The 18,336-nt window shown below is 40.3% G+C and overlaps 1 protein-coding gene across 6 annotated transcripts in view; it reads left to right on the top strand.

Moving 5' to 3' along the window:
• UNC79 (unc-79 subunit of NALCN channel complex) overlaps positions 1 to 8,220 on the top strand; it is a 109,489-nt gene extending 101,269 nt beyond the window's left edge. For 5 of the 6 annotated variants that reach the window (XM_077180640.1, XM_077180641.1, XM_077180642.1 and 2 more), the window contains 4 exons: positions 229 to 426; positions 2,579 to 2,656; positions 6,195 to 6,236; positions 6,909 to 8,220. In XM_077180640.1, coding sequence (XP_077036755.1) covers positions 229 to 426; positions 2,579 to 2,656; positions 6,195 to 6,236; positions 6,909 to 7,109 — 519 coding nt within the window. In that variant the 3' untranslated portion in view covers positions 7,110 to 8,220. Of the gene's footprint in view, positions 1 to 228; positions 427 to 2,578; positions 2,657 to 6,194; positions 6,237 to 6,908 lie in introns of those variants that run through there. The other variant, XR_013182873.1, reaches the window with a different exon arrangement.
• The last annotated feature ends 10,116 nt before the right edge of the window (positions 8,221 to 18,336 follow it).

An 18,336-nucleotide genomic window follows, 5' to 3' on the forward strand; every position in this document is an offset into this window, starting at 1 on the left:
GGGAGCATATTTGCAAATGCAGTTTTTACAAATATAAAAAATATTTTATAAACATGGAAAAGATGTTATCAAGTGTACATGACTTACTAGTTCCTAATGGGAGGGAAACATGGGAAAGTGAGGGGCAAAACTGCACAGTGGGACACGTGACAGGGAATGAAAGCCTCTGCACTGTATCCCAATGGAGTTATTTAAATAAACATTTTCTTCTATTTTCTGTTTTTACAGACATCTGTTCTGCACATGTGTTCCCTGTTCCATGCATTTATATTTGCTCAGCTCTGGACAGTGTATTGTGAACAAACAGCAGTAGCTCCGACAGTCCAGAATCAGAACGAATTTAGCTTTACAGCAATCCTCACAGCCCTGGAGTTCTGGAGCAGAGTGACACCCAGCATCCTGCAGCTAATGGCACATAACAAAGTGGTAAGTCAGGTGCTGCAGACAGATTTAGCACAGATTAAACTCAGAGGAGGCTTGGCTCTGTTTCAGTGGAATACAACAGGCTATGAATAGCATCATAAAGTGACTTTGATGCTTTTGAGACATTAAAGGATAGCTAATTAGTAGTGATTTAACCTCACAGTAGGCCTAAAACAGGATCCAGCCAGAATCTACCTGAAACAGCATCAGGAGTCTGAGCTGCTGCTTGTTGGATTATGAACTCCTTGCATCACGTCTCATTTTGTATATATTCCTGCTCTTAACTGTGGTCTGTTGTTTTATCTGACTCTGCCTTATAGCACAAATGAACTGTTCTAGGATAATTCTGTGATTATCCATTTGGTTATTTTTTACCATGTGATGGTGAAAAAACACTCAACTGCTGACAATTGGCCACCCATAATTCATGGGTTATTAATCAAAAATAAACTACATAAATATCTCTTGAAACATTTTTGAGTAATGAATGACTGGAAGGAGGCATCTCTAGAGATAAGATTTAAAGGGAAATGTTCATGGTGTCCAGAAATCATCCATACTATTTGCTTGGACATAACCTTTAAATGTTTGTTTATGCCAAATACTCTCTTCCATTGGAGCAACTTTGTACAATAAGAACCCAGAGGGCTTCCAGCAGCCCTCTCATAGCTGCTCCTTTGCTTACTCTTGACTAATGATTCTCTGTGCCTGCAGGCTTAGGGTTAAGAGCTTGTTTCTGATGGGCAAGGCCTATTGTGTTTCCTACATCCCAGACAGTCATGACAGGTCAAAACTTTTTAACTGGGACGTTGATTAGTAGTTCTGGCTCTGGAGAGCTTGAGGTTAGCTTTGGGAAACATTTTTATACATGGCCCATTCCTCTCAAGTTAGGTCTTAAGGTTTGCTCCTACTAAGGTTTTCATTCCTGGTTTGTTTGGGTTTTCTTTTTTCTTTTTAAATGTAGATCTGCTATGTGTATGGAAATTGTTTTATATAATTCCCCTTTCCCCATGTGAAACATTTTCCATCCCAGAGAGGTATGGACCTTGCCCTTTTAATTGTAATTAGATGGGCTGCAGTTGAAAGTCTTAGCCAGTTATTATTTCCTGTGTCTTTCCCATATCAGGCAAGAACCACCTAAAGCTGTCCCTAGATGATATTTTAGCCTGTGACATGGTGGGGTCTCTGTGGGTCACAAGCCATTGCTGGGAACAGCAGTTCAGGAAGCTCCATTTGAAGGAACAGGAAGTCTGCATTGTGTTTCCAGCCAGCCACTTGTTTAATCAGACACAAAAGCCTCTTGTCAAGCCCTAGGATGAGAGTATGACTGGGAAGTCCCAAGTTCCAATCCTTTCTCTGAAAGTATATAATTATGTAGCTTTAGAGCCACAGTTATTAAGCTCTCTGCCTCAGCTCTTGCTCTGTGAAATGTAGATAGTAACACTTGCCTGTCTCACTGGGGTGTTGTAAGGTTAGTTAGTGTTTGTGAAGCACTTTGAAGATGAAAAGCACAACATAAAAGCTGAGTTTATTATTATCAAGGGGAATTTACATGTAGTTTAGACAGGCACTGTAAATAGTCATTGCTGGCTCAGGATGTTTGTCTTGTACCTGTGAATTTACACAATATAAAACATAAAAAGCTGTCTGCTACCAAATAACTGATATTTGCATCTGTCATACGTTGTGATACAAAATGGAAGAATTATGGACTAGCTGTCAGTTGAAAACAATAAATTGTCTTTTGATGGGGGATAAAAAGATGGGTGTTGTGAGAATGTTAATTTTCAAAGATTAAATAAATAAAAATAACAATTTCTGACACACAGATTGATGAGAATTGCATAGTGAAGACATAAAAAACAGTTGATGTCTGTAAAGAGCAAAGCCAAAGACAGCTTGTTTTGATGTGTGGTAAGAATTAAAATACATCAAAGGTTGAAATACTGAACACATAGCTGTTACCACATTGGGGTAAAACTAAACAAAGAAAAACATCCCATATGTGCTTATGTAATCTTTAGTCTTGTGTGTCAGTGGTTAATAAACTACCTAGAAAATACAGGAAGATCCTTCTTAGAGGCTGTTGGCTTATCTTACTACATTGTTATGCTGGATATTTATTTGGTTTTACACTTGATTTTTCTTTTCCAAGATGGTGGAAATGGTGTGCCTGCATGTGATCAGTTTAATGGAGGCCTTACAAGAATGCAACTCTACTATCTTTGTAAAGGTAGGCATACCCTACCATGAATATCTATTAAAATATATTGCCTGATTATTCTGATTTCTAAATGTATTGTCCTGTGCTTTCTCTCCCACTCAAAAAAGAGAGAGTGGAAGAGACTGAGGTTGAATGTTAATGCCACAATATACCCTAGCAATTCATGCTGAAAAATAAAATCTGTGCTAAGACCAGACCACAATCTCAAATTCAAGTTCTCCTGATTTTTTTTAAATGAACATGTAATCTACTTCCTCTTTCCATTGCCACTAATGTCAGTAATGATCTTATTCCTCTAATAGACACAACTAATGTCAGTGACTTTGAGAACCTCCAGCTACTGCCTGAATTTTCAGCCATTCTGTATCTTTTAATCATCATAGGTCCTTTGCAGATCTCCTCTGTCTTCTGAGCCTCACATTCTTTTAGGTGGATGACAGAAACTTTTTGCCACATTGATTTTCTTGTTATTATATGAGTTGTTTCTTTGGAAATCCATAGTCAGTCTTCCATCACACTGTTTGCAGAAGGGTTGGGGTAGTCTCACAAGCATAAATCAATTTTACTATCCTTTTTTATGTTTTCCCAGTGCAAGAGAGTTTCCACATAAGTAGTTAAGGTTAATATAGTTCTTCTGTTGCCATAAAGGAAATTTCTGACTATTGCTTTACTCCAGTCTTTTATGATCAAGCAAGAATTGAAAATAAAGTAGCTAAAATTGAAGGTCTTTATGTCAACATGAAAGTATTCACACTCATTGTGAAAATACAGATTTGTAATGGCTTGATTCACTACAGAAATTCTGTCACTAAGGGCTGTTAAAGTGATTATGACTCTGTCTGAAAGACATATGGGCTTCTCTTTTAGCCAGTCCAGGATGTTAAGGATTTGACAAAGATGAAGAGTGGCTTTAAAGCTGTGAAAAGAGAGGCCTTTAGGGCCAAATCCCTGTCACAAATCAAATGAATGCTTTCAGGGGGTTATGTTTGAGAGCATATATCAATATAATGCTAAGTCAGGTTAAAAGGACATTGTTGTTACTATAAAATCAAGCTCATAAAACTGTGGAACCCTGAGTTAAGGTGCTAAGCTTTCATGTTTGGTGGGTGGGAGATGGAAGAGAAGAATTTGGGTGGCCAAATCCCCTTTACTCAGCCCTAAAGTGAAATCCTGCAGTATACAAGATATATATATATATCTATATCCTGAACAGTATACATGCATAACATTGCTACAGGATTCATTGTTCCAGATTACTATTTTTTTTCTGAACTGATTGCAAAAATATTTATTGTAGATGTGAAAAATAAGTGCCATGATTTAGGGACTTACTGTATGTTTGAAGTCCTTCAGAGACACAGTGGTGCAAAGCTTATTCACACGGGAACCAGTGAGTGAGTTCTCAAGTTAAAAATTATCAGATTTGAGACAGTCTCTTCTTCAGTGACTGTGAAATGAAAGTGTTGAACTTTTCTCCTGCTTTTCTATGTCAGAGGACCTGGGAAAGTGGCCATACCAGTTTCGGCATTGGTGTTGGAGACCAGTACCTTGCTGGTCACATCTTTGACCATCAAATGCATCTCTGAGGAACTTGGGAGCCTACAGTGAAGACAAGAACAGCTCAAGGCCTTTTGCCAAGACCCAAGGTTTTTAGGCAGCCCCAGCAGCTGCTGTGTAGCTTTTTAGGGAGCTGGACAGACAGCAGATTTGGAGAGCCAGAACACAGCACCATGACCAGCCTGTTCTACAGCCTGGTTTCCCTTTAAAAATTAAACTGGAATCAGTATAGTTCTGTTGAAAATATAAACTCAAAAAATTTGATAGTGTCTGACAGCACTCTGTTCTTCCAGCTGTTCTTTCTGACTAGTGTTTTTTGTATTCTTCCTTTGTGAAGAAAAGGCTGGCTTAGGATTAGTTAACAAAACTCAAGTGCTTCCATAAAAATGTCTTCTTGTGTGACTTATCTATCTGGCAGCTGTAGCACTAGAGGGTTTGCTTGCTTGTGCGTGCAGCAGAATGTTCATTTCATTAAATGTGTCCAGACCCTGCAAGACAGAACTGGTGCTGGAGGACAAAGATCTGTATCTGACCTTAGACTTGTCCAGAAGAGATATTGATAAAAGCTAGTTTCCATGAGTGCCCTTTGCAGTCAGTATTTTTGGACATGATTCATCTTGATCTATTTTAGATACTTGCTTTGGGACAAGATGAACTGAATGTGAAGTGCTTGATTCTCTCAGCTGACTGAAAAAGTTGTCCAGTGAATTGGTTCAGATGCAGAGGGGTACCCTAAGTTTTCTTCCTGGCTTCCCTTCTTGCTTGATGTACTTCTGACACCAGTCCTGCCTCCACTGGCTAACTCCACAGGAACTCCATCTGTGCCAGACTGAATTGTCAGGGATGTTTTGTTGATGGCAGTGGGGTGTGGAGCATGGCCTCCCAGACCTGTTCCCTCCTCACCAAAAACACACCTTGGGATTGCGGTCACTGCATCTTACTGAGCACTTCATTAGTGTGAGAGCCCATGGAAGGGTGTACAGGGCTCACACATCTGCTGCATCTGGCTGCATTCCAGCTGTTTTGGCATTCATCTGTCTGTAAATGCTGAGGTTTGGCTATGGTTCTTCATGTGGTAGACTAAGTAATGAGTCCTGACAGAGTTTCATGATTCTCCAGCAAAAGAGCACTGAAATTGAAACAATTATCATTCCTTGCACAAGGGAAACAGCTCTTTATCTAATGTTGTCAATAGTGATTAGGTTTAACTTGCAGCTCCAGTAGCATAATTGGTAAATTGCAAATTTTAATGCCATTTGGAGGAACATTTTAGAACAGTAACCTCAATGGCTAAATTAATATTGAAAAACATGAATACTTTTGCTAGAAATGCCTCTCTGGCTTTCATAAAGTTGTCATGTTACACTTCCTCAGAAGAAAAAGTTCCCTGAAGAGCAGGAGTCTCTCCAGTCCAATCACAGCTGACAAATTTTCAGACCTCCTCACCTTGTCATTCTGGATAGATTTTACCTGTGCTCCCCCACCTACAGAATACCTAACATTCTGCAGTGAAACACTGATGTGACTAGTGGCTTAAAAAATGTTGGTTATCATTTAAATATATCTCCTGTTATTAAGAACTACTGCTGCATTTTTTTTTTTTTCATTTCTTGATGTATACCTCACCATGCAAAATGTTTTGTCTCTTTACTCCAATATTGCTCACCTGCACATACAGAAACACCCTTACAAGGAAAGTAGTAACTGACTTCCTGTAACAAGTTTAATTCTGTATTTTCATCATTACCTTAAACAGGTTATCAATAATTGCTACTGGTGATTCATCAAGCTACAGATAAGGGAAACAGGCTTCTTTACAGCTGAGATTTACCTTCTCCAAGTACTTAAAATAACCACATTTTCAGATTTTTGGTTCAGGCGATGCCAATTCAAATGGCTAAATGCATTAGATGTATCCTTCTCTGTCTCACAGTAACTGTAGCATGTTTACAGTCACTTGTACAATAACAAAATGCACCTCTTCTTGCAGCTCATACCAATGTGGTTGCCAATGATACAGTCAAACCTAAAGGTCAGTTGTTTCTGGTACTTTATCCTTTTATAGTATACATTTCTGTAAATTCTAAAATAATTTACATTTCTGTAAATTCTGGAAATAAGATGTGTGAAAATAGATAATTGTAGCATATGCAGTTGAGATGAGGCTCTGAAGTGTGATCATTTGCTGAGATGCCCTCTAGTCAGTGCTGCTCTATCCATTTCCCTCTGGAGCATTTTCCTCTCCCCAGGTTCTGCACTGGGGCCTTTCCTTGCTATTTACTGAGATTTGTTGTTCCCTGAGCTGTGGTTTTTCTTAATGCCTTAGGCTTAAGAGTTCCCTGACAAATCAGGGTTGGGACTCTTGACTCAGGAGATAGATGTGGGTTCTAAAGAAGATATTGTGGGCCTGTTTGCTTGGGTAAAACTACCATCTGGTCCCTTTGTAAGGGAGAGGAAGGTGTGTCAGTGTGGTTGGTGAGTCAAGAGAAGAGAAGAAAAATTGTGGAGTTGGTCTCAGTAAGGAGTTGTGTTTGTAAGCACATTTGCCTTCCATGGCAACACTACAGGGCAGGATGTGGAAGAAAGAAATTTGACATGGGGCAGTGTAAGAAACTCCCTGGCCAACAGACCAGTACCCTTCACATTGCTATATTAATGCACATGTTAAAGGTAAGAAACTAAATGTTTTGCATCATTTCAACAGCATTTATCTGCTGGACTTCAGCTCCGCCTCCAAGCCATCCAGAGCAATGTCAACCATCACAGCCTGAGGATGTTACAGGGGTCAGGACAGATGAACAATAGCTCGTCTGTGCTCCGCAAGTGGCTGCAGTGCACCCAGTTTAAAATGGCTCAAGTAGAAATTCAGTCATCAGAAGCTGCATCTCAGTTTTACCCTTTATGATGCATTTAATTTGCTCCAAAATAAGTCATTTTTTAGCCTAGCAATAACAGGGTAAGAGCTGTAAAAGACCTTTTGTATAAATCCATATACAGAGTATATACTGTATCTACACTTTTTAGCCTAGGACAGATTGTGAAAAAGCTTATAATGGGTGAAGCTAAGAGCCTGCTCCTGCCAGTTTATAATTACAGTTACTCAGGATCAACAGGTTCTAAGTCTGCTTTCATGAACATGGATTGGACTCAAATCTACCATATTGTACATATGTCTCTGATCATTGAAATGTTCTTAAATGTTACTTTACATTATTTTTGAAGCTAAACGAAAATCACTTTTCTTTGACTTCTATTTTTTTTAAAAATAGAATTGTGGGTATTCACAAACATGGAAGTGCTATGTTGCTATTTTTTGACAATTACAAAAGAAAATAGGGTTTTTAGGAACCTTTATATAAGTTTTTAGGGGGGAGGTGTTTTTTTTTTTAGATTCACAGCTGGCAATGCAATAAAATCTGTCACTATAAAACAGTGATGTTCTAATGAGGCTTTTTGTCATCATCTTCTGGGAAAACAGCAGCTTGTAAGGAGAGTTGTTATGAAGTGCACTTAGAAATTAGGTTGTTAAACTGTGCCAATTAATTTGTGGTTTTTTTGAGTACATTTTCCGAAACTGCCAGGTCTGATTTATTATTTTTTGAAATACTGCTTTTACTTCATTGATTCTATGCTGCTCTACTTTGTAGGTTTCATAGAAGCCTCTTTAATTTTGTGACTACTCTATTGTATTCTTCTGTCGATACTTGTATACAGTGCAATTAAAAAGATATCCCAAATCTATTCTTATTGATGTCTACAGAATTTATGTTGCAAACTTCAAGAGGAGCATGATTGGACTTGAACTTTTGCATTATGATATTTACAAATCCCAGCATTTGCATACTGTTGCATACATGATGTTTAATAACAGATGGATTTTAATATCATTAGGAAACTCAGCCAAAGCCCATTGGAATCTAAGGAGAATCAATTAACTCAGTGGATTTTACATAAAATCTTAAAAGCATAATGATTTACCACCTCTTGTAATAAATACTTAAATCTGTGCAATCCCAGTTGTATTTTCTGTATTTATTCTGTAATGCACTGATAAATAACAAACATTGAGTTGTATATTGGAATGGTATTACATTCATAGTCTTTATTACCACTCTCACAATCTGCCTGAGTATGTTTCAGGTTTTGTGAAGGGTCAGTATTCTCTCAACACAGTCACTAAAATAAAAGTGGAAATGTTTGCAGATATGCCATTTAAGTAATGTTATGCTTTACAAAAACAACAAAAATAAAACCAAACAATGAAACAAAGAAAAATCAGGCATGTGCTAGCTTGCTTAAAATAGGCCCCTCTGTGTGCTTTCAGTGGAAAGAAATTGATTTGGCTAATCTAAAACTGAAAGCAACCTAAAATTAACTACATGGAGGCTGGGGATGAAAAAACAGTAGGGATAAAAGGAATGAGAGACATCCTCCCCCTGAGTCAAGGTTCAGAGTGGAGCCCCTTGCCAAAGTGAGCCCCAGATGTGACCAACAGTTTTTAGCCTGAAGGTTTAAACAGCACTTAATTGATAGCCTAATTTAAACAATTTAACAAAGTATTCTATAAACACACCAAGCCTCTTAGAAGCCTATCTTAATACACCTAACATACATAAGAATCCAAGAGAGAGCATTCACAGTACCCTTACTGCAGCACATTCACATCCCATGCACACCCATGTACTACTCACCATGGACATACTGAGGAGTATGTACAAGGTCCCTGTGAAAAATCCCCCTGGAGTTCAGTGAAGTGCTCACTTTGGGTGCCTCTGCATCTTCCCAGCATGTGGTGGGGAAAGTGAGCTTCAAGGAGTGGGGTAGCAGCCCCACTCCATCAGCAGCACCTGCTCAGAGGGTGGTGGCCTGAGGAGCCTTTCTGAGATCATAGTGTGGCCTGAGGAGGAGCAGGGAGGGGGATGCACCAGCATTGCATGCTCTTAAGCTTGCACTAGGTTTTTCTCAAATAGTAACTGTCTTTTTGCATCCTTCTTTCATGCAGGATCTTACCTCTTGGGACTCTTATCTCTCCTGTCTTATGTTTATTCCCCTTACTGTGTGCATTAATATGCAATAAAATCTGTCACTATAAAACAGTGATGTTCTAATGGGGGTGCCCAGCATGATTTCCTGAAGGGTTTTGGGATTTTCTCTGTAATGATTCCCTGTAGGCAATTCCTTGCTCATCTGCAGAATGCTGGTGGTTGAGCCATGTTTTGTTGATTTTGGGATCCCTTCCTTTCACCCCAAGGTCTGTCACTCCCTCATGGGGGTGCAGTACCATACTGAGTGGTAGGCAGTTGGAACTTTGGGCAAAAAGGAGCTGTGGTCTGTGTTTTCAGTGGGACTCCTTCCACCCCTCAACTCTGCTTCAATTTTGTACCTGCCACACAGGTGATACCTTTGCTAGGTAACCACATTAATAGGGGGCCCAGGTGTAAGGCTGGGGTCACCCTAGTGAAATGGAAGTGCTGTTGGGCCCCTGAAAGTGGGACCTGTAGGAGAGAGATTTTTGTATTTTGATCTGCTGTGATCTAGTGAGACTGAAAGACAAGGAGAGGGAGAGAATTTGAGGCCCTCGGCTGTGAGGTGGGTGAGCTCAGATGGGTGCAATGGGAATTGTGGAAACCTAAAGGATGAAGAGATGATTTGTAGAAAAAGAGCAGAGCCTGAGAAAGCTTGTTGTTAAAACTCACTGCTGGAAAGGAGAATCTATGATCAGGCATCTCAGTGGATAATGCATGGAAGCAACATGGTGAAAGCTTTTTCCCTGCCTAGCAAAATCTGCTTCAAAGCATCTATGTTCAGACTGGCAAAATTCAAAAAGAATGCAAATACAGTGGGGGGGAGTTTTTAAAATTAAACACAAGCCAAAGAAAGACCTGCTGAATCCAGGTCTTTAAACAGTTTAACACTGCGGGAATTGAGATTTGGTTTCAGCTCTGGGTTTAGAGATAAGAGTTGGTCACAGAAACTACTCCCATGTTTCAACATAGGATTTAGTATGTATCTGTCACTGATTATAATTAATATGGTTCTTATGGAGCTGTTATGCCTAGGCAAATTAGGACTGCACGTTATTAAGAAGCTGCTTTAGTGTAGGGGATATAGCCTGGAAGATGATAGGGCCAATGATTAGGGGTGTTTGACTAATAACAACAAATAACATAGGGTTTGACCAGATATGTGTGGTTTAAGACTTCAGGAAAATCTTTGAAGTGCACTCTAGGGATCTTCAGAAGTACAGAAATCTGCATTAGTAGTTTTTTAAAGCACTGTGAAATGTATCTTTACAGTGCCTGAGGTCAATATACAACTCAAATGAGTCACTCACATTATCTCTCTGAAATAGCCCAGAGCAGCAATTCTTTATATTCTGTAGGAAGATTAGGAAGTAAATAACATTTGGTGTTCCCTGAAAATGCTCCCGAAGAGCAGCAGCAAATCTCTCTGCTCTGCCAGGCTCCCAGCAGGGCTGTGTCTCGGGGTGTGTGGCAGCAGGAGCAGAATCCATCCTCTGCAGGATCACAGAGAGCTGCCATTTAGCAACAGTGTTTAGTCTTCTGTTGCAATAAGCTGCTTAAATCAACGCTTGTTACCAGGCCTGACCTAGTAAAAGCATTAATTTAGTGTGTGCTGAACTGTGAAATTCCCAGCAAGAAGGGGCACTTTAGATGAAGCAATGGTTAAACCCCCACCGCTGCTGGGTTACATAACCCATGTCCTGAGCGCGAGGTTAATGTCTGCACGGGCATCTCCAGGGGCTTTCCTCTGCCTCTGGAGAGAGCCACGGCCTGAGCTACACCCAGGCTCACACAAACAAAGGCTTTTACAGCACATCATTTGCTACCTACATACGTGCCTTATCTTATAGGTAATGTTTCTGCACCATGGCCTTAGAGCTGTGGCAGTTCCAAGGTCCTAAAGGCACACTTGGTTCTCTGGCTTTGCTTTCCATGCTGTGACAGCAGTCCATGTGCTCTAGGACTGACGAACGTTCTGAAACAGAAGATGTCTCTGAACTCTGGCCTGCAAAGCCTCCTTTCAAGCTGGATGAAGATTACCAGAGCCCAGGGCTGTTTGTCTTTGCTAGCATGTCCTGGAAAAGAGTTCTGCAGCCAAGAATCCTGTGCTATCTCCCCAGCTGCACGCAGCTCTGGGAGAGTTCTAGCCACAGTTTTTCTTGTTGCCTCTTAATGTGACTCTTGGACAAAGCTGAAGTCTATTTTTTTTCAACAGGATCTGAATCTTGATTACACAAGAGCTGCTTAGCCAATGATGTGGGTCTTCAGCTGAGCAGTCTGCCTGAAGTCAGGCAGAGGAAACAGCACTACAGTTTGCTGTTGTCACTTGCATTTGTCACTTGGTTTCTAACTGAATTATTCTATCCACTTCTGCCTCTCCCTTCTGAGCACAATTTCAGCTGGAGTCTGAGAATCAAGGGACAGCAGTGAGAATAGCCATTGAAGGAGAAGATGTCCTGATGCTCCCCAGCTGCAAAGTGATCAGGAAGAGAACCTGGATCCACCCTTGGCACTGGCCTTCCCAGGGTTTGCTGATGGGGAGTCAGTTGGCACCAATGGAAGTGCCTCAGGCCAAAGAACAGAAGGGCACATGACAAAGAGTCCTGGCCTGCCTGCTGCCCCTTGTGCCTTAGTCCTGCAGCTGTGGGCTGGGGATTCCAGCTATCACTGTGTGTGGTTTGTGAATCATAATGTGTACAAGGAGCAGGAGATTGTGAAGAGCTGGCAGAGCCTGGGAGAGTGGCTCATTTCTCATCCATACTTACAGAGCATTAACATGGAAAAGTGGAACCCATGACTCAGTCACTAGAAGTCTACATTGTGTATTATTTTACAGTATTTTGCTGGATCTGATAGATACCAGAGGCCCTTCAGCCAACTGGCAAGCAGCCTTCAGTGCACTGCCCCAGGTAACTGCTCTGACACTGCATTTAACCAGCTCCCCATCAAACCTGACAAGCCATGACTGTGAGCTGGGAGGCTCTAAGTTTGACAGACACTTGTAATGCTAGGTCAGTTTTTTTCAAGGTATAATTAATTGTCTGGACAACATAACTGCTATGGCTGTTCTGCAATTTTAAATCCTTTCAGAAAGGCACAATAGCATGCCTGTGAAGTTTGACACACAGAATAAAAATTGTACAGGTAATAGACTTTTTAGATAGATTAGCTTTTGTGGCAGCTCCACTATTTTTGAATGAAAAAAAATTGATTGCAGTGAAGTACTTTACAAAAGGTTTGCTACACCTGTGAATTCACAGTCATGCAGGAATGTGTCAGTAAAACAGAATATAAAGGACCATCACTGAAAGAAACTGTTTATTTAAACTGTTACCTAATTTCCACTGCTAGCAAAATCCTGTGTACACAGTGTTGATTCATGATATCCAAAGCAAGTACAAAGTGCAGTTTTACTGAAGTCTACAGAGAGGCACAATTGGTTCCTGTTGGGGATCAAACCCTATGTATAGCTCAGAAGGAGCAAGGATTGATATGGTGAAGTGACCCCAGCAATGTGTGTTTCAGGTGCTTGTGGATTCCAGGGAGGTGTCACATTACACTGCTAAACTGATGCAGCCATGATTTGATCTTATTCCTCCAGATACATTTATTCAACACCAAGTGTTGCCATCATTGTGCAGCAAGCCAACAATGAAAGTTTTCTTCTGAGCCTTGTGTGTATGTGGCACATTTGTTCCCCCGTTCTTGCCTCTTGGTTTACTCTGACCACACACAGCTCAGAGCTCAGCATTTTCCTAAATCATCTTAGTGCTCCAGGAGCTGAAGCTCAACTTTGCTCAGGAATCCTATTAACTGTACCTGCCCAAAGCATTTTCCAAGCTTTTCAAGAATAAAATCATGCTATTGGCATTTTCTTCCCTGTGATCACTACTCTGAAGACGCCCATGTTGTTCAAATGTCAGATGTTTATCTGCTCTGTGTGTCACTGAATAACACTAGCACAGACATGTTTCCAAGCTTTCCTAGGAAGAATGTTAGAGGACCAAATTATTTTACCAACTAATTTCCCTAGGCCAGCATTTAAATTTAAAATAGTTTATTTCCTTTCCCTTGCACCAGGCCCTCTATCAGTCCCAACATCAATGCCTGGAACCCAGTCAGAACTTTCTCAGCCCATCTCTAATGATCATTTAAGATCCATTAAGGGTTGTGAGAGTAATAAAGGCTATACAATATGCTTCCTACTGATTATATGAAATTCAATCTATGCATCCATAGCATTTACAGATAAAAATTTCCATGTAGAGACTGCCTTCTTTGGAATCTTTTCTGCAGTAATATTTATCTGTTTCATTATAACTACTTTAGTATTTTTAACGTTTCTGTCAAAATGAATTGCAGCTGATTCACCTAATGTGTACTAATTTGCAAATTAATTCTATTAACTGAATTAGGCTTAACTGATCTGTGTTGTCCAATTGTTCGTGTGACTCACCCATCCACAGACAGGAGGAGTAGCCTCAATGGGTTATTGTTCTGTTCCTATTGAATCACAAACCAGCTGCTAGTTTTCCCCAGCTGTGAGGCTGAGCTCAAACATTAGGGCAGCTGAAGATGCTTCACTCCAAATGAGAGGATTAGATGCAGGGAATTTAATGCTGCCTCAAGTGTCACAAGGCAGTGCAGAACGACATGGCTTGGAAACCACAGCAGCATTTCAAGGCTCTGCTTGGTCCCAGCTTGAAAGTGTTGTCCTGTGTTCTGTGACATCTGTCCTGGGCTTCACAGTGAGTGTTACAGGGCTACTCAGAACGTGTAAAGGAGAGCAGGACAAACAACCAGGCCCCCTTGTGCCCTCCATTCATGGAGCAGCCTCAAGTGTGACATAGTGATACTCCCTCACAGTTCAAAACAAGCAGGTGTTTGGTGGGATTTTGGTCTCCATCAGCTCCTCATGAATGCACAGAGCATGGCCTGTAGGGACATGAAGACTTAGGGAGGTTTTGTTCCTGCCCTGTTCCAGGTGTGAGTAGGAAAAGTCACACTAAGACGCTTTGGGATGTGTAGGTGAACCTGTGTAAGTCTGAGGCTTGCCTGACTAACTTTTCCCGCAGATAAACCTGGATCTTTAATTTTAGCCAGAAGTTAGTTTTCAGGTGAGTGCCAGCATCTTGGGGTATTTAGAATGCAGCTCTAGTAAAGGGTAGCTCCAGAGATTAGGAAATGAACCTTTAATGCTGGGACCTTTACATTCCTTGCAACTAGTTTTACTTTTGTCATGGGAGAGCTATTTTGGCTGGTACCTTGAGCAGAGGGAAACACAGCAGGCACCTCAAATACATCTGTATAGTTTGAGTTGAGTTTAGAGCTAAATCTAAGAGGCTTTTGTCATTATTCCAGTGCAAAAGGAACAGATGATCTGAGTCACAGACAATGTGAAGGATCCTGGCATCACTGAATAAAAGCCCTAAATATGATTTATCTTAGTTTCTCTAAGCCAACAGCATCTTACCTAAGCTGTCACATGCTTCTGAAGTAGATCCAAATCTTATATGCCCTCCTAAGTCCACCCTTAGTAATCCCAGTAAAATATTAATTTTCAATGCTGCTGTCATATGAAAAGCTGAAAGTACCAGTGAAGTGTATTGATTTTTAAAAGTGAAAATTAAGTCTTGAAGGAGTCTGGCTAGCTCAGAGGGTTGTGCAATGCACTGGGGAGCCTGACAGCCATTGCTGTCTCAGAAGAGAATGGTGGCTCATGGCTGAAGAATGTTCCTCACTTATGGCACTCTCAGGGGGTACAAGCCTTGACCTGTAGAGTTTTCTGGGCATTCATCTCAAAGGGGGCAGGGACTTGAAAATCATTGCAATTCTGGGCTAAACATCTTCAGTTCTTGATATTTAGATCTTTTTTTTGTTTGTTTAGAAGGTGTTCTGTTGCCAAAAATCTCTCTAAGAGCCTTAATAGAGATGGATAGCAATTTAAAAACTGCATAATGGAAAATATATTTTCATCATTGAGAGAATTGATTTACAATTTTTGAGATAGAAAATGTACTTCAAATTCAATGATCGCTTCTTTTCCTTAGTATGTTTAAGCAACATCAACATAGCTCAGAAAAAATGCAGGAGTGATCCCTAAAGTGTCTTTGAAAATACCATCTTTTTCTGCTCTGAATACTGCAGAAGCTTCTCAGAACAACTTTTTAATTCAAACAACAAAATGTGCTACTCACCACAGAACTGAAGTGGCCTCCTCTGCCTTCTAAGTAGGAATTATGATTTCAGCTCCTTCATCACCACTTCTACTAAGCAAGAATCAAAAGCAATCAAGTCTGAAAGACCATAGGAATCTCAGATTAATACAATCAGCCTGCCAGTAGGGAGTCCTCTTCTTTTTTTGGTATAAAAATAGCAAATAATAATGCCAAGTAGGTCCTTTGTATTTTATTTTTTAAATTTTTATTGCCACTTGCTTCACACCATTAAATGCTTGTAAGAAAGATACAGTAACTGCAGCTATTATGGTTAAACTTTAGATGAATGTACTTGTCAGAATATAAATGAAATCCTATATCACTTTGCTCATTTTGTTTTGTTTTCCCCATCCTAAATGAAATTACAGAGAATTAAATTTTTGAAGCATGACCATGGCACAGAGAATTATTCAGCTAAGATCTGGCCACCTGCAAGAGGTTCTCTCCTCCCTCCCCTTAAGCTTGTTATTTATTGTCTCTGTTACTAATTAGGTTTCCTGACTTAAATTTAGTTTGCAGATGATGGATTTTAAAGAATATTGTAAGGGACAGGACATCAAGGTCAATATTTGAAATTGGCAGAGAAGTAACCTTCAGAGGGCTCATGCTCTGTGATAGCCCAGGACAGGGAGAGGCTGTGGGCTGAGTGGACAGTCTTGTTAGTGGATTTTGTTGTTTTTTGGAGGTTTTGGGGGAGGTTTTGGTCTTTTAAAATTTTTTTAAAATTCTTTTACACCCTTAAATCACAGCATGCAGCAAATGGCACTTCTGGTAGTGACACCATAATTCTGAAAGTTAAAAGCCTTACTCCTTAAAAGCAGCACCTGGTATGTGAAGGGCTTCCCCAGGCATCTGGGAAATGCTTCCAGGGTGGAAAAGCAATATATTTTCTTGCAGTCTAAAGGTAAACTGACAAGGAACACAAGGGAGAGGGAAGCACTATAAGCCTTTTAGATAAACATTGACTACTTTAGTGCTGACTGAGAATCCAGAAAGCATTGCAGGGCTGAATGGAGAAGAGTCATAATTGGATCCATGGCTAATTCTGCAGCAGTGAGGTGCAGTAGCAGCTAATCTTTCATATGTATAAAATGGAAAATTCCACTTCAGTCCAGTTCTGGTGCTAGATCTACTTTAAATAGCTATTTTCTCCTCCATTAGACCTAATGACTTCATTCCAGTCTCTTGCAATGTAAGGCACTGCTTGGAGCAAAGAGGGGGATTGCAGCATGGTCTTCCACTGCTTTCATGGTTCAGGGCACCCTCCCAGGAGCAGAGTTTCACCATTTGCCCTGTGGGGGCTGGGAATCATAAGGGGAGTATTCTAAGAATGAGCCCAGGGTGAAAAAGCAAAAATTAATTTAGACTACATGTACTTTTGGTGGAGTCTCTATTTCCTAGACATCTGAGCTGTTTGTTCGAACAGACTGGACAGTTTCCTTCCCTGACTGATGTGGTGGTGCCAGAATTTCTCTTCTTTGACTTCTCCAGTACTTTTCCTTTTGACATGACAAAATGAGGTTCTAACTTGTGATCAGCCCAGAACTGCTCAAGCAGTTGGACTAGGTGATCATTGTAGGTCCCTTCCAACAGAAATAATGTATTTTATTGCTTTGGATTCTATTAAATTTCATTCTGCTCTATTCTAGATCCAGGCTGCCATGTCCAGGGCAGGGAATCTATGATGATTGTTGCTGGAAGATTTTTTTCAGCATCAACTGCTGTCACAAAGATACACAAACTCTTGGCTGGATCCTCAAAGGCTTCTATAAGACTTCCTATGAAATGCACATGACTGGGACTAGAGCCTTAAGAATCTGCCCTAAGAAATCGAATAAGTTGTAATAGTTATGACTCATTCATGTACAAAGCTGTAGCCAGGATGACAATCTGAAACAATCTTGGAATCACCATTCAGCTGGTTTACAGAATATTCCAGTAACTCATGCAGTACTGACAGAACAACCCAGGTATTTCAGGGAGGTTTTGCTCCATACTTGCTTGTGATATTTTGGTATTTTTCTATGCGAACTCTGTTTTTCACACTGAGATTAAGTGGATGGAATCACTCATTTCAATCACTCTTACATTAGTAATAATCCAGCTCTCCCCAGCAGGTTGATTATGTACCCTGGATAAGGCAGCTGCAGGATCTGCTGTGACAGGAGGGACTGACTGCTGAAACACTGCTGTCCATGGAGGCAGCTCATTTGGGAAATGTCAGCACTGGGTGAGATGGAAAGGATGTTTGAGAGCTAAGGAGCTAATGAGGAGACACACTTCTTTCTACAAGAGAAAGCAGAGGACTTGGAGTAATTGTTGCTGTTTTTATTCCAAGTCACTGCTCTTTATTGGATTAGCCAAGCTAAAATCCCCTCCAAATTAATGCTCAGGAACAAAACATTTGTAATAAAATAAATAATACTTATGTAATTAAATTTATTTGTCCTCAAATTATCTGATCTCCTTTGCTGTTACAGAGAGCCATATTTTAAAATGTGCATACTTTGATACTACATTCAATTCCAGCATATCCAGCTTTAAGTTGTTACTGAAGTACTGAAGCAACCATTTTGTGCTTTTGTGAGGCAAACTAAATAAGGGACTTGTAATATGCAAAGAGGACAAAATGGTTTCATCTGTGGTATTCATTGAGATACAGTGATTACACTGATTCTAGTAATTGTCAGCAGCCAATGACCTTCATGGGAATGCCCTGAGATAGGACATGGAGAAGAAAGGTCTGACTTCCATTTTCTTTGTCATACTGCACAGGAGGCAAGACTGGCCTCGCTCAGAGCCATTTTATGAATTAGATTTTTTATTTGTAAAGCCCTCTGAGAGCTATCAAAGGAATTTGCCCACCCCCTTGCCTCTGTGTAAAGATCTG

The sequence above is a fragment of the Agelaius phoeniceus genome, chromosome 6 (genome assembly GCF_051311805.1).
Source record: "Agelaius phoeniceus isolate bAgePho1 chromosome 6, bAgePho1.hap1, whole genome shotgun sequence".
NCBI lineage: Eukaryota > Metazoa > Chordata > Aves > Passeriformes > Icteridae > Agelaius > Agelaius phoeniceus.